The sequence below is a fragment of the Tursiops truncatus genome, chromosome 11, assembly GCF_011762595.2.
Source record: "Tursiops truncatus isolate mTurTru1 chromosome 11, mTurTru1.mat.Y, whole genome shotgun sequence".
Taxonomy (NCBI): Eukaryota; Metazoa; Chordata; class Mammalia; order Artiodactyla; family Delphinidae; genus Tursiops; species Tursiops truncatus.
The window spans coordinates 67,014,237-67,038,018 of record NC_047044.1 but is presented as its reverse complement, the minus strand read 5'-3'; the positions used below and the strand labels follow the sequence as shown (position 1 = coordinate 67,038,018).

Here is a 23,782-nt window from a genome sequence, read left to right as displayed (position 1 = left end):
TTCAGAGAAAATAAATCCCAATCTTTATCAGACATATAAAGTCCTACTCTGGTCTTAAGAGAGCTCTTGAAAAGGTACTGCCTAGATGCCTTCAGCCATAAGGCAAACCCACATCATAGAGGAGTCAAGCCTTCTTCAAGCCTTCTGTTCAGATGCTAATGCTAAAGGGCAGAGGAAAAGATACAACGAGGAAAAATTTAAACATTCATTGCCCTTACAGGAACCCTAAATATGTGCTGGCCCTGCATGGTTTAGCATAAAATGTTGTGTCAAAGATCACCTGACTCTGGAGGACAAAGTAAAATCCACTCATATTCCCAAGAAAATCCAACTTTTATGTACGGATGGAAATTCTCAAATTTGCAGACCTACTCATAGTAGGTAGAAAATTTCAGGGCAAGAAAGTCTCTCTTCTTTAAACGGAAACATAGAAATAGTGGTGCTAGCTGGAAACACTGGTGCATCATTAAGGAAACACATTCCATCACCTGCCAGATCATGAAATTCCTGGCTCTGGCTCCTTAGGCAAAAAATCACGGCCTGAACAGCTTTTCCTAAGGTGACTTTGGGCCTTCCTTGGTATTCCTACAAAAGGACACTTCATTTTTATCATTAGATGCTTTGAAATCTTAAGGGGAAATTCTCCATAAGTAGTCCAAAAAAAACACCCCAGCAATTTGTGGGATTTTATTTGGAAAGAAAATACACTGGGAGAGGTAAAGCCAAAGCAGAAGATGCTCTGTAAGGGATGACAGCTGAACTAGTCCTTGGATTTACAGCCAACAGACAGGCTCAGGATGGAAATGAACCTCTTGAAAATACCCTCCCCCAAGAAACACTCCTCATTCAACACTAGGTCAAATCTTGTGTCGTGTACTCTTCCTTACTTGTCTCTAACTCTAACACTTTTTAAGATTGTAAGAAAAACAAAAAGAATCACTAGGAAGTACAAAAATATACAAAACTTTTTAAGTCTCTAATGCCGAAGAATTAGCAGACTCCTTGAAAATTGCTAGCATTTTTATTTTTAATGAGTACATCTCAAAATATCACTCAAGTAGTTTTATCTTAGTTTTTTTGTTTTGTTCTGTTAGCCGTTACACTGGAATGCAGATTTATTGATATTACCAATATTACGGCAAACTGTTTATTTTATTCTTCATGTATTCACTAAGACTTGTTCTTTTATATTCCCTTTTTATTTTGAAAAATCTCTCCATAGTGCTCCGTCAGGATACTTTGCCACTCAGTGTGATTATATTTTTTCTAAAGAAAAAGTGCAGAATTGTTCCCATAATGTGGAAATGTTTAGGATGAACTGACAAAAAAGCAAGAATCTGTAAATCCACTGGCAACTCTATGTTAAATATATTTTCTACCTTCAGAATATCTTTGGTTATTCTCCATAGACTGAGAAGGCAATTCTCATTACATTTTATTTTCATCATTCTGTTTTTATATAAATGCTACACTTGAATTTAGAGGAAGGACAGTCCCTTTGCTCTAACTAATAAACAGGATATCAAGTCTAGACAGTCCCCACTTAGAATGGTTCGACTTACGACTTTTCAGCTTCATGATGGTACGAAAGTGATAAACATTCTGTAGTAAATGTACTTCGAATTCTGAATTTTGATCTTTTTCCAGGCTAGTGATATGCAGTATGATACCTTCTTGCGATGCTGGGCAGCGGCAGCGAACCAAGTGTAAACAACCGATACACTTAGAACCATTCTGTTTTTCACTTTCGCTACAGTATTCAATAAATTACATGAGGTATTCAACACATTATTATAAAATAGGCTTTGTGTTAGTTGATTTTTTCCAACTGTAGGCTAATGTGAGTGTCCTGAGGACGTTTAAGGTAGGCTAGGCTAAGCTATGATGTTTGGTAGGCTAGGTGCATTAAATGCATTTTCAACTTATGATATTTTCAACTTATGATGGGGACATACGAGTAAAAATGACAAGATAACACTTTAAGTGCTCTCCAGTTTTATGATTTTATATGTTTTTCTAAAATATGGTATGTATATGTTTCTTCTATTTAAAAAAAAAGCCAAAAGAATGTTGTATTTCACACCCACATTTCTTCAATCCCCATAGGCTGTAAGCTACTCTGTTAGCACCACTTTCTTTCATATTCTACAGAATATGAAGTGAATAGGTTGTCTTATCCTAGGACCAACTTCAGACATTACTAACACTCGAGATATCCCTGAGGAGGACTCTGGATGCTACTGAGGGGAGTGATATTTCATAGCACAAACATAAGCAAAACTTCTTTGATGTAGATACTCCACTGTACTCCCCAGAGGCATGAAGACACTCTTCCCATTTCCTAGCACTCCACGGATCTATTTCTGAAAACATTACATTACTTATGTCATTATTCCTCTATTCAAAAGTCAACTGTCATGTAAAGGAAATATTATTTAAGGGTGTTTCTCAGATTTGCCATAGAATTCACACAAGTTTTGAGTATAAATACTATTTAAGTATAAAATTAGTAAAATATTGATTTTGTTCCTCAGTTTATCTTTACATTTCTAATAGGAATTTCTTACCCAGAGCAAGGAGCTAGCCCTTTCCTTAGAACAGATTCAGAATTAACTACCAAATCAAGAAGATATGCTGTTGCTTATAACTTGTTTTGTTGTAAGGGGGCATTTATGGCACACTTCTCCAAACACTTAGAGTTAAAAGGAACTTTTAAAAGTAAATTTAAGGCATAGAAAGATTTTATTTCACAAATAGTCACTGTTTACCTGTGCATGAATAGTCATCAATTCTGATGTATCCAGTTTTGCAGATGCACATGAAGGAACCTGGGGTGTTGACACACATCGTGTTCTCACGGCAGTAATGGCGCCCTTCAGCACACTCATCAACGTCTGTGAAGAAAAAGTAGGGCAAAGGCGTCAACAGTGGCCAGTAGTCTAGAGTTGCTCTATAATTTTCTTTGGTGGGGAGAGGGCAAAAGTTACTAATTGAAAAGCATTTTTTAAATGTATTCAAAGCATCTCCTTTAGTAGAAACCTTTGATGTTCAAATGACAGAAATTATAACATTTTTTCCTAAAAGCTCTTGTTGGAGTTTCAAAGATGTCTTTATATTTCAACTTGCATCATTCTAAAATACATCTAAAAATATTCAGTCCATTCATCTACCTTAGATAGAATGTTTGATAAAATGAGTCAGAAAATAGAGACTGGGCTGCCTTAGAGTCTTGGATGTTTCAATCACTGAGCCGACCACATATTATGTTTTGATTCACTGGCTATTCTGTACACTTGGGGAGACCCTGCAAGAGGTAAATAGAATATTCAATATACACCAGAACTTGAAAAACTTCACTTAAAGATATGAAACCAATAACATGTCGTTTATTAGAGATACGAGTAGAGATACAGTTATACCAGTAAGTGTTGAACAGAGATGAAATTACAATCTAGAGCCTGATAGAAATGAGAAGCTGTAAAATAGAAAAACAAGATATCATATTGAAGAGCTTCCACAGTAATTCACACAGCAAGTTTTGAGTGTAGGGACTTGCAAATGCTAAGCCATAATAATAAGCACTAGTACTAACTGGGAAGAATGTGAATTTTAACAATAAAACTGTCCCCATTTTATAGCCCCTCTCTGCCTGAAACATAAAGTATTTTACAGGTATTTTATCATTATGTTATACTCTTTATTAAGGGCCTTAATGCATTGACCAGGCAAGATGCTTCTCCTCCAGAAGTGTGCTTTCTCAAATCCTCATGGTAAATCCACGAAGTAGCATTGACCTCATTTGTACTATTAAAATAAAGGGATCAATTACAGGAGATAGTCAGGTGACCCAATACTACAAAAGTCATGCCATTCATATAAACTCAAGTATGTTCTCAGTCCTGAGAGTGTCAAAAGAAATAGCTGACACAGTCTCTCGGGGCGGGGTGGGGGGGGGGCGCTATATTTTAGAGCTAGAGGACTCTTGGCAATTATGCGGCTAACTACTTATTTTACGGATGAAAATACTGAGATTTAGAGACACTCAATTTTCCATTCAACTTCTAAATGAAAGTCAACACAGTAAATTGCAAACATCTTAGCATACAAAGCCCCTCCCAGTTTGACCATTACTTTCTGGCTTTATATTCTATGATCTCACTCCCTCTTCCCTCTCAGTGTTCTGGCCACACTGAGCTTCTGGTCATTTCTTGAATGGGCCACACTCTTTCTTACTTACGTGCTTTTGCATATGCTGTTCTCTCTTCTCCTTCTCTCCCTATCACCACCCGCAGCGGATCTTGTCTACCAGTAGATTCACCCTTCAAGAATCTGTTTAAATGTCTCTCTGAGAAAACTTCCCTAAGGAAGTAAAATGCTCCCTATGCTGTGCTCCCTTGGAACTTTGTAAATGTTTCCATTATAGATATATCCATTGTACCTTTATTAATTTTTGTAAGTTTCTTTTTCCAGTAAGTCAAATATACCCTTGCAGGGTAGGGATCATCTATTTGTGTTTCTTAATTCTGGCTACACATTATATTCATGTGAGATGCTTTTAAAAAACATTCGTTTTTGCACCAACTCCCCAAATCCCACTCCAAAATCTTGTTTAATTATCCGTGGTGCAACACAGACATAATATTATTTTTAATCTTCTCTGTGAAGAGTCTAATGCAGGGGTCAGCAAAAATTTTCAGTAAAGAGCCAGATAGTAAATATTTTAGGCTTTGGGGGCCATAAGTTCTCCACTGCAACTACTTAACTCTTGTTGTAGCATGAAGGCAACCATAGACAATATGTAAATGAATGAGCCTAAAGATATTCCAATAAAGCTTTATTTACAAAATAAGAAGATGAATCAGATTTAGCCTACAGGCCATAGTTTGATGACCCCTTGTCTAATGCATAATCAGAGTTAAGAATCACTCAGAAGGACCGAAATGGAGGAGTAGAAGGACGTGAGGCTCACCTTCCCCCAACATCAAAAATACATCTACATGTGAGACAATTCTCATAGAAAATCAACTGGAAGCTGTAGAAGATCTCTTATACAACCAAAGCTGCAAGAAAGATCTCCACATAAGCAGGTTGGAAATTTTTAAAAAAAGAAAGGAAGAAAAAGGCATCAGGATGGAACCAGCACTGCTGAGAAGGATCTGTGAAAGTCCACACATAGACCCTTGTCCTGGGGAACCTCTTTTCCTGCTAAGAGGTCAGCTGGGATGGGTGGGGCCTGGACTTTGCTCAAGAGGAGCGTGTGCATGCTGGCTTGCTAGTAATCATGGAGGAGAGAGCGGGGAGCTGACGGCTGCTACCTCACCACACTCCCAAAAGTCTGAAATGTGTGCTGGGCAGGGCCGCTAGTGCTCGGTGGCTAGGCGCTAAGTCTCGGGCAGAAGGGCCCTTGGAGGGGACTCGTTCTAGCTGTGTGGAGACAGCCCAGAAGGCCTGGGGAGTGGTCCATGCCAAATCTCAAAGCCCACTGTCAGCACAGCACACACATGGCAGCCGTGGGTCTGGCATTGGAGCCATGATCAGTGCTCGCACGGGTGGAGGTGGGTCCAGACGTGGCAGACATTGTGGGCTCACACATGAAGGCGGCGGGTCTGGCCTCGAAGCCCATTTTCAGAGCTCACAGGGTAGGGGCAGTCTTTGTCAAGTGGCACCACAGAAATGCACGTCTTGGGCGGACAGTCCCTGGGGAGGAGTATACAGCAGTTCATTTCCAGAGGGAGCCCTCTGGTTCCACCCACCCCACACCACAGATCTGGGGCACACAGGTCCTGGGAGAGGCCTGCCACAGAGGCAGCCCGGGCCCCAGGGAGCAGCATAACTATCTTGATTCCTGCAGCCACAGCACTTCAGCCCCCAGAACCAGCCCACTCCACACTGCAGCCTAGCACTAGGTCTGGGACAAACACAGTGGAGTAAGGGATGCACACAACCTTGGGCTGCTTCTGGGCAAAACCACGGATGCCTGCATGGACAGCACATAGGTTCCCTGGGCCTCACTTGCTTCACTGGTCACATCCTTTGGGACAGAGCAGGCATTCAAGGGCAACAGAGCCTTATAGAACCGGGATCTCAGGGCTTCTAGTCCAAGAACTGGGGAGCAGACCCCGCCCCTGACAGGGCTGTGACAGCCACAGAGTAAAGAGGAGGCCCTGTCCAACACTGCTGTGCAGTCTCTGGACACCACAATGCAAGTCACACTCCTTATCAAGGGGCTAAGAGCCAGCATTCCCTGAGGAAAGACGTGGCTGGCATCCAGATCAAAAACAGCCCTTGCCACAAAAATATTGGACTCGTACAGTCTACACAGGGATGCTCCCACATGGAAACAGCCCTTTTAGATCACAGTAGATAACGGTTTCTCCTAAATTCATAGAGACAGAGAAAGTTAAGTAAAATGAGACAGCAAAGAAACTACTGCCAGTTGAAAGAAGAGAAATCCTCTGAAAGAACAAATAATGAAGTAGACCTCACCAGTCTACTAGACCCTGAGTTCAAAAAGGAGGTAATAAAAATGCGAAAGGAATTAAAAAAGATTATCAGTAGAAATGCAGATCACTGTAACAAGGAACTAGAAACTATAAAGAGGAACCAATAAAAATTAGACAATTACTGAGCTAAAGACCAATCTAGAAGCAATGAATAGCTGACTAAATAACACAGAAGAACGAATAAGTGATCTGGAAGATAGAATAATGGAAATCACTGAATCAGAACAGCAGGCAGAAAGACAAAGGAAACAAAAATAAAAGCAGCATACGAGATCTATGGGATAATAAAAACTGTGGCAACGTACGCACAACAGGGGTTCCAGAAAGAGAAGAGAGAGAAAAGGAGATCGAAAATTTGAAGAAATTATGGCTGAATACTTTCCAAATCTAAAGAAGAAGACGGATTTCAAGGAATAAGAAGCACAGAGGGTCCCAAACAAGATGAACCCAAACAGACCCACACTAAGACATATCTTAATTAAAATGGAAAGAGCTAAAGATAAAGAGAGGATTCTAAAGGCGGCAAGAGAAAAACAAAGAGTCAGTTACAAAGGTACCCCTATAAGGCTTTCAGCTGGTTTCTCTGCAGAAACTTTGCAGGCCAGAAGGGAGTGGCACGATACATTCAAAGTCCTGAAAGGAAAAAACCTGCAACCTAGGATACTCTACCCAACAAGATTATCATTTCAAATAAAAGGAGAGATAAAGAATTTCTCAGACATGCAAAAACTAAAAGAATACAGTAATACCATACCTACCCTAAATAAATATTGAAAGGTCTTCTCTAAATAGAAAAGAAGCAAGAATCTACAGGAAAGGAAAAATCACAATAGCAAAGACAAATATATAAAAGGATTGAAGGTCACTTAAATAAGCCATTATATAAAGAAAAAAAATTTTGTAAAAGCAATTATAACTACAATTAACTGCAAAAGGCTAAACATGAAGATGTATAATAGGACATCAAAAACACTGGGGAAGGGAGTAAAAAATGTAGATCTTTTAGAATGTGTTTGAACTTATATAACTATCAGTCTAAAGCAAGTAGATATAGTTATGGATCAACATACTTGAAAACCAGGGTAACCACAAATCAAACACATACAACAGATTGACAAAAATCAAACAGAAAAGAACCCAAGCATAATACAAAAGAAAACCATCAAACCACAAGAGCAAAAACAAAAACAAGAAGAACTACAAAATCAACTGGAAAACCAGGTTTAAAATGGAAATAAGTACATTGCTTTAAATGTCAATGGACTAAATTCTCTAATCAAAAGACACAGAGCGGCAGATTGGATAAATAGCAAGAATCTACAACATGCTGCCTACAAGAGACTCACTTCAGGGCAAAAAACACACACGGATTCAAAGTGAGGGGATGGAAAAAGGTATTTCATGCAGATGGAAATGACAAAAAAGCAGGGATAGCAATACTCATACCAGACAAAATAGACTTTATAACAAATTCCATAAAGAAAGGTAAAGAAGGACATTATATAATGATAAGAGGATCAATACAAGAAGAAGATATTACACTCATTAACACATATGCACCCAATATAGGAGCACCTAAATACATAAAACAAATACCAACAGACATAAAGGGAGAAACAGAGGAATACAATAATAGGGGGAGACTTTATTTAACATATCACTTACATCAATGGACAGATCTTCCAGACAGAAAATTAATAAGGCAAGAGAGGTCCTAAATGACACAACAGACCAGTTGGACTTAATTCATATTCACAGGACACTACATCCAAAAAAACCCAGAATATACATTCTTCTCCAGCACACATAGAGCATTATCTACTCCTGCTACTTCTGTATGTTTGCACTGGTCTGTAAAGAAAGTATCACAATCGATTACAGCCTAAAAGAAAAATCAAACTACAAGCACCCTGGTGGAATATGATGAAAACTCATTTGCTTCCAGAGTCTTAAGATCATAATAAGAATCATATGGGATTATTAAGGTGTTCAGCTGGATCAAAGGACTTTAACCCTGCCCTTCTGAGAGGGTAATGAGGAGAAGTCAATGTTCTGAAAACCACTGCAGAAGCCCCCTGGGCTTAAGCTGTGAGCTGGAGGGATGGCCACAAAGAAGTCCATGTGCACAAAAGCATGAAGAATTTATCTTTGGAGATGAAAGAGCTAAGAACAATGAACGTAACCCAGGGACAGCATCTTGGTTATCAAAAGGAAAAACCAGTGAGTACACTGTGACATCACCTCAAAACAAGAGTAGTTCCTAGTGAGAGATTATAGTTCCTGGTAGAGTCAAGGAAGTAGCTTCAGTGCCTGGAGCAGGACTGAGTCCAGGTGAAACAAGCATTAAGTACAGAAGACACTGTGCCTCTCTCCAAACACTATCCTAGAGAAGAAAGCCTACCGCAGCAGGAGTAGCCACCAAACCTGGCAAATCAAACTCGTAAGTACGTATGAAGCAACCCAGATCCCTCCTAAGAACACTTAAGGAATGGGAACTTTGAGAATACTAAAGTCCTATGGGACGGGATGGAGAAAAGAGACGGTAAATTGGGGTAATTTCTGTTAATGTGGCTCTGTTTACAGCTACAAGCTATGGAATATTTTGATTTGTAAGATGAATAAAGGATAATTTGTGAAAGGGTAAGTTGGCCTTCTAAATACTGTCTCTAACAATCGCTCATTGTTAGGTCTACATCCCAGACTGTTGGGGGACATCAGCCTGTCCAATTTTCTTTTGCAGATGTTTCCTTTTTAAGCTGTCATATAGTCAGAGAAAATATATTCCGTAACATCTTATGGAAAAACCCAAGGGAACTCTTTGGCCAACCCAGTTCAACACAGGGTTGTAAAGCAAAAATGAGGAACCTATTTAATATGAAGCCTTTTAGGAATTTGAGTGATTTGGATCACACAGGAATACAGGATTCACAACAAAGAGATATGAAGTGTCAGACCTATTTCCTGGAGCAGTGTTATGAGGGGAAAAGAAGTAAAATGCCAAAAAAAATCATCGCAATACTGCATACCTAATTGCCAATTGCCTTTTTAAATTTCTCATGCCGCATCTTCAGGAAAGGAACTCTCCAAAGAGTCACATTTACATACTAGAACTACAAAGCTACATAAACATCATTTCCGTTTACATGTGCAGATTCAGGCACAAAAATGGCATAACTAAAAAGTAATCTGGTGAAAAACATATTCAATCTTAATTCAAGGTATGTTTTAGTTCCAAATCCCAATTCAAAAACTCAGTGAGTCAAATTCTTACAATTCAGTTCAATTCTCTATATACTTATTGAATGTTTTCTATGTCCAAGTCACTTTACTGGAGTTTCAGTCATACTGATGACCCTAAGGGGTAAAACAACAACCATAGGTGGATAGTACCACGGACAGATTATGCTTCAATACAATTATCTATTAAGTGGGGAGAACAGCACAATATTGGAGAGGGCTACTAGAAGGTAGCTTCCTGCCAGGTGGAAGAATTCAAACATGGCTGGACACACTGTAGAGATTCAAGCAAAGGGTACACTGCTGAACCATGGGGCTTTTAACATCCCTTCCAAAATTCAGTACAAAGGGAGTTAAAGCATAAACCCTGCCTTAAAAGGACTTACAGTCCAGGAAATAGTAATATCATCATCATTATCCATTTAGGTGCCTTCTATGTTTTAAGCCTACATTTTAGAGAGTACTATCTCTAAGAGATTCATGGTTGCTTGAAAAGACAGTATTGCACGGTCAAATAATTTCAGAACCATATTACTATCCTGTCCCCATTCCCCTCCTTAAAAGTCACAACGTACATGATCAAAGTACAGACTTTGAAATATCTAGTTGTTTTTAAAAAAATCTTCATTCATTTATTCAACAAGTATATAATGAACACGAAACATGTCTATTTACTGCATGAGGCAAAAAAACAAACTCTAGCTGAAGAAATAATACTTAAAAGATAATGTTATGAAGTGACACATACTGTCTATCTGAAACATACACCATGTGCATTAAATGGGGAGCAACAAACATTTTTTTTCTTAACACAGTGCTTATTTCTTCTGAGCACCATTTAATTCAGAACACATTAGGGAATTTATATTTGGTGATACAAATGAATTTATAACTCTTCCCTCCCCCAACGTGAGGAGCCGATAATGAAATTAAGAAGCCAGGACATACTTACATGAATAACAACATGAGGTCTTTTATGCTAAGTGTCAAAAGAAAAAAAAAAAGAGGAAGGTTGATGACTAAGGACAGAGGCAACCAAGGAATATGTGATGGTGTGGCAGGACTGGAAGTGGCTTTTGAAGAAGTAGGCTTAAAGTGACTGACTTGCACAAAGTTGGAAGGGGCTGCCAAAGAAGAGAGTTTCCTGTCAAACAGAGGTGTTCAAAAAACAGTACTGTAAAGATTCAAGTCTGGTGTAGGCAGCAGAGATGGCAAAAATATGAAATATTGAGGAATGATGAACATTCCATTTGAATGAAGTTTGTGCAGGAAAAAAACAAACACTGTTATGGGATAGAAGACACATGCAAATGCACTTAAATGCCCAACAAATATAAGAAAGGTATTTTCTTTGTTGTGATATGAAGACATTAAAGCATTTGGAAGGAGGAGGTTGGGGAAGCAGCATAGAAAAATACATCTCACAAGAGTTGGTAAGGTGCACTTGTGGAATTAATTTAAAAAGGTACAATCAAGGTGAGGAGAATGTTCATGAATTAATAAAAGGTGGAGTCTTAGGTAGTTACTAAATCTAAAGTAACCTTCCCAGCCCCAGTTGCTCCACGTTACTTATCAGTGTCTGAAAGCATCTTATTAAGTTATTTGTTAGTATGTCTGTTGTCTACTTCTATTGGAATATAAGATTCTGGAGGGTAGAGACCTTGTTCTAGAATAATGGCTGGCCCTCACTAAATATCTGCTGAAGGAATCAATGGACCCTTTCATGGCTTTTCATCTGGAAGGAGAAAAGATAAGTATCCTCATTCACACTGGCCTGACCTGGAGCTCAACTTGGCAGAGTGAATCCTTTGTCTTCCCAGGATACTGCCCAGGCATTCACTTAGACGTGGGCTTTTTTGTATGAACAGTGAACATAAGCCACGGTGGTGAAATTGTCTTGTGTCACGGAAAAACACTGCGGTGGGAATAAAGAAGGCTGGAGTCTAGTCTTTGGCTCTATTATAAACCTGACAGGCATTTCATCTCTCTGGACCTTAATTTAATCATCCGTAAAGACAAAGGCTAGAGGTTTCCGAGTCGTTACCAGCCCTCATAATTTACAGTTCTAACAAAGAGAACATGATCTATATGACTGCACTGAAGAATCTGATTCTCTAGGATTTTGTAGGACACACAATCCTACTCTACCAAACTTAGAAAAGCAGAGGTAAACTGTGTTTCTTACACTTGAACAACTTCTCTTGCCCCAGGATAATTCAAGCTGGTCCATTTTAGAAACAGGAATTTATAAATTCCCTTTTACCCTATCTGAAAGCTGAGGCCGACTTCGTAACTACTCAGAATCATAGATTTTTAGCCCTGAAAGGAACTTTAGAAATCGTCTAAACTAATCCCAGCCATTTACTATCAAAGAGATGGAGGCACAGGGATGCCAGAGACAAATTAAAAAGGTGGCAAGGATCAGTCAGATCATGAAACTTTTGTGAGCCACGTTAAAAAATTTGGACTTCATCCTATACAAAATGGGAAAGGTTTTAGGAGAGGGTTAATTGAATCCGATCTGTGTGTTTGGAAGATCCCTCTAATACAAGTTTACACGGTTAATGAGTGACAATCAAAATGAAAACACTGTTTCCAAACCCCAGGTCCCAGGTTAATGTTCCTTTTGGCCATAGACTGGTCTCCACACCAATCTTGGAGGCAGTGGGCACCCAGGCATGCTGCCCCCTCACCTATGTGCTTCTGCCACGCAACCCAGCTACCCCCACCTTATGCCTTGCATGTCACTGGTGCCATTTTTTTTTAAAGCGTGGTGTATTTCTAAGGCGAGGGCATTTTCAATACTGTCCTGCATGGTAATGAACACTAATGCCTTCTTGCTCAGCCAATAAGATCTGAAGTCATACAGCTCAACAGCAAGGACTCCTCATATTGAAGAATGATACAGATCAGTATGGGTTATTACTAAATCTTGGCCCACCAGCTGTGAAAAACTGCCTTGGGAAAGTTGGCAAAGAGATCAAAAACTTAATTCATAAATCAAGAAAAAGACGAAGTTCTGAGAAATGTAATTCTGGAAAGAGATTTGAGAGTAACATTTGGGAAGATACGAGTATTTTTAAGAATAAAAAATTTGCAAGTAAAAGTAGGCTGCTCAGTGAAGAATCAGTAAAGAATAAATTAAAATGTCATTTACAAATAAGCTAGCGTTTAAAGGAATTGCCAGCAATCATGTTTTAAAGTCAGTGGCATTAATGAGTTTGTTTACCAAATATTAATTTTTATGTATTAAAAGCTATATCTATCATATGCTACTTAAACATATGATCTTTTTGACATCTCAAAACAGTAGCCACATATTTCCTTCATTTATTTTTTAAAATTCATTCATTGTAAATTGGACGGTACATTCTTCAAGAAGAGTGAAACCACTAGCATTATAACAGTTTCTTGCTACTCTTAACAGACTATATTACTCCTAGCTTAAGGGGCAGAGGAAACAAACGCATGAGTAGTTTATCCATATGTAAGTAATATTTATTGAATTCTTACTATGTCCAAAGTGTTAACATGAAAACCAATGGCATAGCCTTGAATAAGCCAGATGTATCTGTCCTTGCAGAGCTTATGGTCTTTCTGACAAGAGACACAATTAATAATAATGATAATAATAATAATGATGATTATGTTCATTATAAGAGTTTGATAAGGATAGTACTACCTAGAAAAAAAGTGAGGGCTCAAAATCTAGTCAAACAGGCTTCCCAGGGCTTCCCTGGTGGCGCAGTGGTTGAGAATCTGCCTGCCAATGCAGGGGACACGGGTTCGAGCCCTGGTCTGGGAAGATCCCACATACCACGGAGCAACTGGGCCCGTGAGCCACAATTACTGAGCCCGCGCGTCTGGAGCCTGTGCTCCGCAACAAGAGAGGCCGCGATAGTGAGAGGCCCGCGCACCACGATGAAGAGTGGCCCCCACTTGCCACAGCTAGAGAAAGCCCTCACACAGAAACGAAGACCCAACACAGCCATAAATAAATAAAGCAAAACTGTCAATAAGTAAAAATAAATAAACACTATTATATTAAAAGAAAAAAAAAAAAAACCCCAAAAAACAGGCTTCCCAGAAGCTGTGACATCTGAGCAGAGGACTAAAGGATATGGGAAAGAAGAGAGCATTTCAAACAAGGGAACTATGTGCAAATGCTGGAAAGTGAGAGAATTTTACATATTCAAAGAATAGCAAGACGTTCAATGTGTCTCACGAAGCAAGCAGGAGCGGTTTTGTGTTGAGGTCTTGCAAACCGCATGAAAGAGTTTGACGTTATCTTGCGATCAATGGGAATCTACTGGTTTTTTCAGTGAATTTTCGCATACATCATATGTTCACATGGTATAAAAATTTTAAAGATACAATAGAGTGCACAGTAAAAGTAAGTCTGACCTTCAGCCACTCAGTTCTCCCATCCAAATTCCCAAGACAGCCACAGTTACTAATTTCTGGTGCAACCTTCCAGAGATACCCTAGGCCCACATAAGCACATGCATGGGGTGGTGGAGGGGGGGGGCGGGGCAGTGTGTGCTTCTCAGAAGGGCATTAAGCAGGAGAAAGAGATGACATGAGTTGCTCAGCAAGATCTTTTTAACTGCAAGGTAGAGGATGGATTAGAGAAGAGCAAAACTGGAAGCTAGGAGGAAGCTCTCCTAGTAGTTTGGGTCCCTGTGACTGTGACAGTCTATTCTAGTTAAATATGGAGAGAGTGTGGCAGATTCAAAACAATATATATGGGATCTAAAAGTGACTGCAGGGCTTCCCTGGTGGCGCAGTGGTTGAGAGTCCACCTGCCGATGCAGGGGACACGGGTTTGTGCCCCAGTCTGGGAAGATCCCACGTGCCGCGGAGCGGCTGGGCCCGTGAGCCATGGCCGCTGAGCTTGCACGTCCCGAGCCTGTGCTCCGCAACGGGAGAGGCCACAGCAGTGAGAGGCCCGCGTACCACAATAAATAAATAAATAAATAAATAAATAAATAAATAAATAAATAAATAAAAGTGACTGCACTCTGGGACTGACTGGATACCTGCAGATGAGAGAGGGAAGCTCTCCAGGATAACATCTTCCTTCTCAGCAACTAGATGGACCTGTACTGTGGGGAACTGGAGGAATGAATTTGGGTTACAGAGGAGTATGCCTTTAGACATGCTGATTTTGAGGTGCTTAAGACATATCCAAGTAGAAATGTCCAAAAGGCAGTCAGATATGTGGCCCTAGAGCTCAAAACTGCAGATCAAGATTTGGGGGTCCTAAGCACAGAGAAGGTAATTAAAGCCATGCTGTTAGACATCACCACCCAGGGAGAGGGTTCAGAATGAAGAAAGAAAAATTAAGACGGAGCCCTGGGGAACTTCAACATTCCAGGGGCAAGTAAAGAGAGGGGACTGAGAAAGACTGGTCAGGGATGTAGCAGCGAAATTAGAAGCACATTGGAGGTAGACGAATGTTGAAATAGTGGTAGCTACCACCTCTTCAACGCACCTTCTCTATTTGGGGAATCTCCATCTGCCCAAGAGAGAAGTCACAACTCTAGTTTTCAGTGTACTTGGCAGCTAGAATATAGACCTATGGCCTAGGAGGGCCAATCAGGGGCACTCATGCCAAACTTCAACTCAGAAGAGAACTCCTGACTAAGCAGGTTGTGAGATCTTCTAGTAAGCACGGTGGAGAAGGCAGCGGTAAAACTTCCGGAGTCCAGTCCTGGGTGTCAGCAGTGAAAAGTGTGCAGTATTTGTGTGAGTTGCAGTGCTGACACCAAGAGGTAGAGAGAGTGGGATCTGTACCCAGATGTGTTGTCGTGGCTTAACATCATCTAAAGCTGTCCTCCCACATATATTGTGAGCCACCTAACATCCTTCATTATATTCCTCTTCTGTTTAAACTGCCGGAGTGGATTCTGTTGTTTGCAACTCTGACACCCGATCAATACAATGTGCTTTCATGAAGACAAGGTAAATAAGTGTTTGAAGGCAGGAGGGATCAATAGAATTAACTGCTGCCTAGAGGTCAAGCAAGGTACGGACTGAAAGATGTCTGATTTAACAGTATAGAAGTCATCAGTGACCCTGGTGAGAGCAGTTTGGAGGGGATATGGGATGAAAAGTCTCGACTGAAGTGGTTTAAGGAGAGCACCTGACATGAAGAAATGAAGACAGTGAAATCAGATCACGTCTTTAAGAAATTTGCCTATAAAGAACAAGGGGGGGCAATAACACAAAAGCTAGAAGGGGAGGTGGGGTTAATGGAGAAATTTAAGGGTATTTAAATGCTGATGGGAAGGAGCAACCAGAAAGAAGTTGAAAACTGCGTTTGAGAGCACTGGATGGAGCAAGTTTCCTCTGAAGACAGGAAGCAATGAGACTCCACACTGAGATGAACCCATGACTGCTGGGAGGAAGGGTGTCTACTCCACTGAGACTAAGGAAAGGCAGAAAGGGTGGGTGTGAAGCATGTGGGTTTATGTAATGAGAACAGGAGGATGAGGAATTACGTCTCCATTTTCTGTTCTGCTGGTAAAGAAGTTACCTGCTGAGAATAAGAGAATGGGTAGAGTCAAAGGTTTGTAGGGAATGGTGAAGGTCTGAAATAATCATTATAAGAAAGGAGAGGAAACTGAGCTGGGGTGCAGAGTAAAATCATCAAGCAGAGTACAGCACACAGCTAGGGCTGGTAACATCACACACACAGTTGTAAAGATCGACCACCTGACTTTTTTTTTTTTTTTGTGGTACGCGGGCCTCTCACTGTTGTGGCCTCTCCCGTTGCGGAGCACAGGCTCGGGACGCGCAGGCTCAGCGGCCATGGCTCACGGGCCCAGCTGCTCTGCGGAATGTGGGATCTTCCCGGATCGGGGCACGAACCCATGTCCCCTGCATTGGCAGGCGGACTCTCAACCACTGCGCCACCAGGGAAGCCCCACCTGACATTTTTGTAAAACCTTGATTCTTACAGTTCATGTTCATAGGCATTATATGTTCATTCTCACAATAGCCCTGTAACCTAGGGAGAGCAAATAGAGTTACCCACTTTTCACAGCCAAGAAACATGTTTGAAGTTGAGAAGTTTTTCAGATGTTTGCTCTAAGTCAGTGGTTGGCAAATCTAGAACAGAATCACTCCATGTAACCCACTGTTCCTCCACAATTTGGTCTCTATCTTTACAGTGTAACCTGCTAACACGCCTGGACGTAAGCCTCCTGTTGCAAAAAATTCCGAGACATGTCTTACTCTTTCTCTTTACTTACTTCTCTCTACCAAACTAAATTGCATTCACCCTTCAGGGCCCAGATGAAGCCCCAATTCCTCCACAGTGTCTCCCAAACCTCTTTGGCCACAGGGAGTCCATCTGTCTCTACTTCTGCACTTTTTATCTGTGCGTATGCATGCCTAGTTAGTAGCTGTTTTGGCTGAATCCAACTTGCTTGAAACTAAGGAACAGACAGGCTCATTTGAAAGATTGTCTTGCCATGTTGGATGTGAAAATTCATCAAGTTGAACCGCATTCATTCCTAGAAGGCAGATTAGTACTTTTAATATTAAAAATTAACTTAACACATATATATTTATTTTACCCCAAACAAGTCATTACAATATCCAAATTGCTGCCCATTCAAAGTTATTAGATTAATCTAAACATCATCACAGTGCTTTCGTGAAAGATATGAAGCCACTCCAATTTCCAATTGTTCGTTTACACATAAATCACTGACTAAATTGCATTGCTAAATTTGACAGTTTTAATCAATGTTTAATGCTGATTAGGATGTATGACCTCACAACAACTCAGTATAAACAAACGTATATGTTCTACAATTTCAGTCCCATTTCTTTACCGTCACTTTCTTATTTAAGGATATGAAAAATTTGTAAAAATCTGTTTAAAACCACATTCTTCATATTAAAGTAAAATTACTTGGAGGAAATTTAAAATGGAATTAAAAGTAAAAATATTTTTATGTATTATCAAAATCCTAGGGATCTATTTTTATACCACACCAATGAATATGAGATCCAAATTAGAACCATAATGTCTTTGCCTTTTCACCAATATTTCACCTTCACTAAGGGTAGCACCAATTTCCTAACTATCCCTTCTGTCCAAACACATACAGCTATTTTAGCTCTGGAATTGTCATTTGCCAAAACTAGCCAAGTCCTTCTCCACATAATTCAAATTTCTCACTCTTCTCTGACATTTAATTTGTGCTTCTCACAATCTACAGATATTGTCTCCTTAAAACTTATTCCTATTTCTATTCATAATATTAATAATGAGACTAATATTTATTCCAATGTCTGTTGCTTTGACCATGCCATTTCATTTTTCTTCACAACATCACATGTTGTCACAACTGATCCCAAACATAATTTTACATCATTGAATCAAAGTTAGATTTATTTCATTTGTGTAATCCTTAGGTATTTGTAGCTATACTGTTTTGCTGCCATTAACCATGCTCAAACTTCCATCTCCTATCTCCAAGCCTTTTTTTCCTGATGTCATTTCTGCTCATGATAATCTTATTTTATATTGGAGTTGTTCTTCTTTTTGAAGCTAATGAATATAAAATGAGAGGAAGAGAATTGTAAGAGGAATGCTAATAGTTGTGTTGTCACTTCAAGCAAGCATTTGCTAACTGGCTTCGACGCTTTTAACAAATATAACCAGAACATATGACTTGGACTTCTTGAAAGGCAAGATAGAGCTGGTATTTGTAATTTAATCTCTAAGTTATATCTGACCTTAAGCTTAATGAAGTTGCAAAAAAGTTGCAAAAAAGACTGTCTCCATCAATTTAAATTTTAACCCTCCTACACTGTTGATGGGAATGTAAATTGGTACAGAGACTATGGAGAACAGTATGGAGGTTCCTTAAAAAGCTGAAAATAGAGATACCATACGATCCAGCAATCCCACTCCTGGGTGTATATCTGGAGAAAACCATAATTCAAAACGATAAATGCACCCCAATTTTCATTGCAACACTATTTACAATAGCCAGGACATGGAAGCAACCTAAATGTCCATCAACAGAAGAATGGATAAATAAGATGTGGTACACATATACAATGGAATATTACTCAGCCATAAAAAGAATGAAATAATGCCATTTGCAGCAACATGGATGGACCCAGAGATTGTCATACTGAGTGAAGTAAGTCAGAAAGAGAAAGACAAATATCATATGATATTGCTTATATGTGAAATCTAAAAAAAGGGTACAAATGAACTTATCTACAAAACATAAATAGAGTTACAGATGTAAGAAAAAAACTTACGGTTACCAGGGGATAACGGGGTGGGGATAAATTGGGAGAATGGGATTGACATATACACACTAGTATATATAAAATAGTATATAGTGTGTATATATACACACTAGTATATATAAAATGATAAAACTGATAAAACCTATTGTACAGCACAGGGAACTCTATTCAATACTCTGTAATGGCCTATATGGGAAAAGGATCTAAAAGAGAGCGGATATATGTATATGTATGGCTGATTCACTTTGCTGTAAACATGAAACTGACACAAGTTTGTAAAATGATGATACTCCAATAAAAATTATAAAAAAATAAATTAGAGGCCTGAATCAAGACGGCAGAGTAGAAGGACATGCTCTCACTCCCTCTTGTAAGAACACCAGAATCACAACTAGTTGCTGGACAATCATCGACAGGAAAACACTGGAACTCACCAAAAGAGATACCCCACATCCAAAGACAAAGGAGAAGCCACAATGAGATGGTAGGATGGGCGCAATCACAGAAAAATCAAATCCCATAACTGGTGGGTGGGTGACTCATACACTGGAGAACACTTATACAACAGAAGTCCACCCACTGGTGTGAAGTTTCTGAGCCCCACGTCAGGCTTCCCAACCTGGAGGTCCGGCAACAGGAGGACAAATTCCTAGAGAATCAGACTTTGAAGGCTAGTGGGATTTGTTTGCAAGACTTCGACAGGACTGGGGGAGAAAGAGACTCCACTCTTGGATGACACAAAGAAAGTAGTGTGCGAATCGGGACCCAGGGGAAGGAGCAGTGACGCCAGGGGAGACTGAAGCAGACATAACTGCTAGTGTTGGAGGGTCTCCTGGAGTCTTCCATTAGCCCCAACAAAGAGCCCAGGTGGGCTCCAGTGTTGGGTTGCCTCAGTCCAAACAACCAACAAGGAGGGAACCCAGCTACAACCATCAGCAGTAAAGTAGATTAAAGTTTTGCTGAGCTCTGCTGACCAGAGCAACAGTCACCTCTACCCACCACCAGTCCCTCCCACAGCAAACTTGCACAAGCCTCTTAGATAACATCATCCACCAGAGGGCAGAGAGGAGAAGCAAGAAGAGCTACATCCAGCAGCCTGTGGAAAAACAACCACATTCACAGAAAGACAGACAAGATGAAATGGCAGAGGGCTATGTACCAGATGAAGGAACAACATAAAACCACAGAAAAACAACTAAATGAAGTGGAGATAGGCAACCTTCGAGAAAAAGAATTCAGAATAATGATAGTGAAGATGATCCAGGACCTCGAAAAAAGAATGGAGGCAAAGATCAAGAAGATGCAAGAAATGTTTTTAAAAAAACCTAGAAGAATTAAAGAACAAACAAACGGAGATGAACGATACAATAACTGAAATGAAAAATACACTAGAAGGAATCAGTAGCAGAATAACTGAGGCAGAAGAACGGATAAGTGACCTGGAAGACAGAATGGTGGATTTCACTGCTGTGGAACAGAATAAAGAAAAAAGAATGAAAAGAAATGAAGGCAGCCTAAGAGACCTCTGGGAAAACATTAAGTGCAACAGCATTCGCATTATAGGGGTCCCAGAAGGAGAAGAGAGAGAGAAAGGACCAGAGTAAATATTTGAAGAGATTATAGTTGAAAACTTGCCTAAAATAGGCAAGGAAATAGCCACCCAAGTCCAGGAAGCGCAGAGTTACATACAGGATAAACCCAAGGAGAAACACGCTGAGACACATAGTAATCAAATTAGCAAAAATTAAAGACAAAGAAAAATTATTGAAAGCAGCAAGGGAAAAATGACAAATAACATACAAGGGAATTCCTAAAGATTAACAGCTGATTTCTCAGCAGAAACTCTGCAAGCCAGAAGGGAGTGGCATGACATATTTAAACTGATGAAAGGGAAGAACCTACAACCAAGATTACTCTACCCAGCAAGGATCTCATTCAGATTCGATGGAGAAATCAAAAGCTTTACAGACAAGCAAAAGCTAAGAGAATTCAGCACCACCAAATCAGCTCTACAACAAATGCTAAAGGAACCTCTCTAAGTGGGAAACACAAGAGAAGAAAAGGATCTACAAAAACAAACCCAAAACAATTAAGAAAATGGTCATAGGAACATACATATCGATAATTACCTTAAACATGAATGGATCAAATGCTCCAATCAAAAGACACAGGTTTGCTGAATGGATACAAAAACAAGACCCATATATATGCTATCTACAAGAGACCCACTTCAGACCTAGGGACACATACAGACTGAAAGAGAGGGAATGGAAAAAGATATTCCATGCAAATGGAAATCAAAAGAAAGCTGGAGTAGCAATACTCATATCAGATAAAATAGACTTTAAAGAATGCTACAAGAGGCAAGGGAGGACACTACGTAATGATCAAGGGATCAATCCAAGAAGAATATATAACAATTATATATGCACCCAATATACGAGCACCTCAATACATAAGGCAACTGTTAACAGCTGTAAAAGAGGAAATCGACAGTAACACAATAATAGTGGGGGACTTTAACACCTCACTTACACCAATGGACAGATCATCCAAAATGAAAATAAATCAGGAAACACAAGCTTTAAATGACACAACTGACCAGATAGATTTATAGGATATTTATAGGACATTCCATCCAATAACAGCAGATAACACTTTTGTCTCAAGTGTGCACGGAACATTCTCCAGGATAGATCACATCTTGGGTCACAAATCAAGCCGCAGTAAATTTAAGAAAATTGAAATCATATCAAGCATCTTTTCTGACCAAAATGCTATTAAATTAGAAATGAATTACAGGGAAAAAAACATAAAAAACCTAAACACAAGGATGCTAAACCATATGTTACTAAATAACCAAGAGGTCACTGAAGAAATCAAAGAAGAAAACAAAAAATTCCTAGAGACAAATGACAATGAAAACACGATGATCCATAACCTATGGGATGAAGCAAAAGCACTTCTAAGAGGGAAGTTTAGAGCTATACAAGCCTACCTCAAGAAACAAGAAAAATCTCAAATAAACAATCTAACCTTACACCTAAAGGAAATAGAGAAAGAAGAACGAAGAAAACCCAAACTTAGCAGAAGGAAAGAAATCATAAAGATCAGAGCAGAAATAAATGAAATAGGAACAAAGAAAACAATACCAAAGAATAATAAAACTAAAAGCTGGTTCTTTGAGAAGATAAACAAAATTGATAAACCATTAGCCAGACTCATCGAGAAAAAGAGGGAGAGGACTCAAATCAAGAAAATAAGAAATGAAAAAGAAGTTAACAACAGACACTGCAGAAATACAAAGCATCCTAAGAGACTACAACAACCAACTCTATGCCAATAAAATGGACAACCTGGAAGAAATGGACAAATTCTTAGAAAGGTATAACCTTCCAAGACTGAACCAGGAAGAAATAGAAAATATGAACAGACCAATCACAAGTAATGAAATTGAAACTGTGATTAAAAATCTTCCAACAAACTAAAGTCCAGGACCAGATGGCTTCACAGGTGAATTCTATCAAACATTTAGAGAAGAGCTAACACCCATCCTTCTCAAACTCTTCCAAAAAATTGCGGAGGAAGGAACACTCCCAAACTCATTCTATGAGGCCACCATCATCCAGATACCAAAACCAGACAAAGATACTACGAAAAAGGAAAATTACAGACCAATATCACTGATGATTATAGATGCAAAAATCCTCAACAAAATACTAGCAAACAGAATCCAACAACACATTAAAAGGATCATACACCATGATCAAGTGGGATTTATCCCAGGGATGCAAGGATTCTTCAATATACGCAAATTAATCAATGTGATACACCATATTAACAAACTGAAGAAGAAAACCATATGATTATTTCAATAGATGCAGAAAAAGCTCTTGACAAAATTCAACACCCATTTATGATAAAACTCTCCAGGAAGTGGGCATAGAGGGAACCTACCTCAACATAATAAAGGCCATATACAACAAACCCACAGCAAACATCATTCTCATTGGTGAAAAACTGAAAGCATTTCCTCTAAGATCAGGAACAATACAAGGATGTCCATTCTGACCACTATTATTCAACATAGTTTTGGAAGTCCTAGCCACGGCAATCAGAGAAGAAAAAGAAATAAAAGGAATACAAATTGGAAAAGAAGAAGTAAAACTGTCACTGTTTGCAGATGACATGATACTATACATAGAGAATCCTAAAGATGCCACCAGAAAACTACTAGAGTTAATCAATGAATTTGGTAAAGTTGCAGGAAACAAAATTAATGCACAGAAATCTCTTGCATTACTGTACACTAATGATGAAAAATCTGAAAGAGAAATTAAGAAAACACTCTCATTTACCATCGCAACAAAAAGTAAAAAATACATAGGAATAAACCTACCTAAGGAGACAAAATACTTGTATGCAGAAAACTATAAGACACTGATGAAAGAAATTAAAGATCATACAAACAGATGGAGAGATATACCATGTTCTTGGATTGGAAGAATCAACACTGTGAAAATGACTCTCCTACCCAAAGGAATGTACAGATTCAATGGAATCCCTATCAAATCACCAATGGCATTTTTTACACAACTAGAAAAAAAAATCTTAAAATTTGTATGGAGACACAAAAGACCCTGAATAGCCAAAACAGTCTTGAGGGAAAAAAACGGAGCTGGAGGAAGCAGACTCCCTGACTTCAGACTATACTACAAAGCTACAGTAATAAATACAATATGGTACTGGCACAAAAACAG

At 39.2% G+C, this 23,782-nt stretch overlaps 1 protein-coding gene across 1 annotated transcript in view; it reads right to left on the bottom strand.

Moving 5' to 3' along the window:
• Window positions 1-23,782, bottom strand: part of NELL2 (neural EGFL like 2) — a 375,472-nt gene that overhangs the window by 174,315 nt on the left and 177,375 nt on the right. Inside the window, exon 14 of the mRNA XM_019934581.3 lies at window positions 2,769-2,894. Coding sequence (XP_019790140.1) covers window positions 2,769-2,894 — 126 coding nt within the window. The remainder of the gene's footprint in view (window positions 1-2,768; window positions 2,895-23,782) is intronic.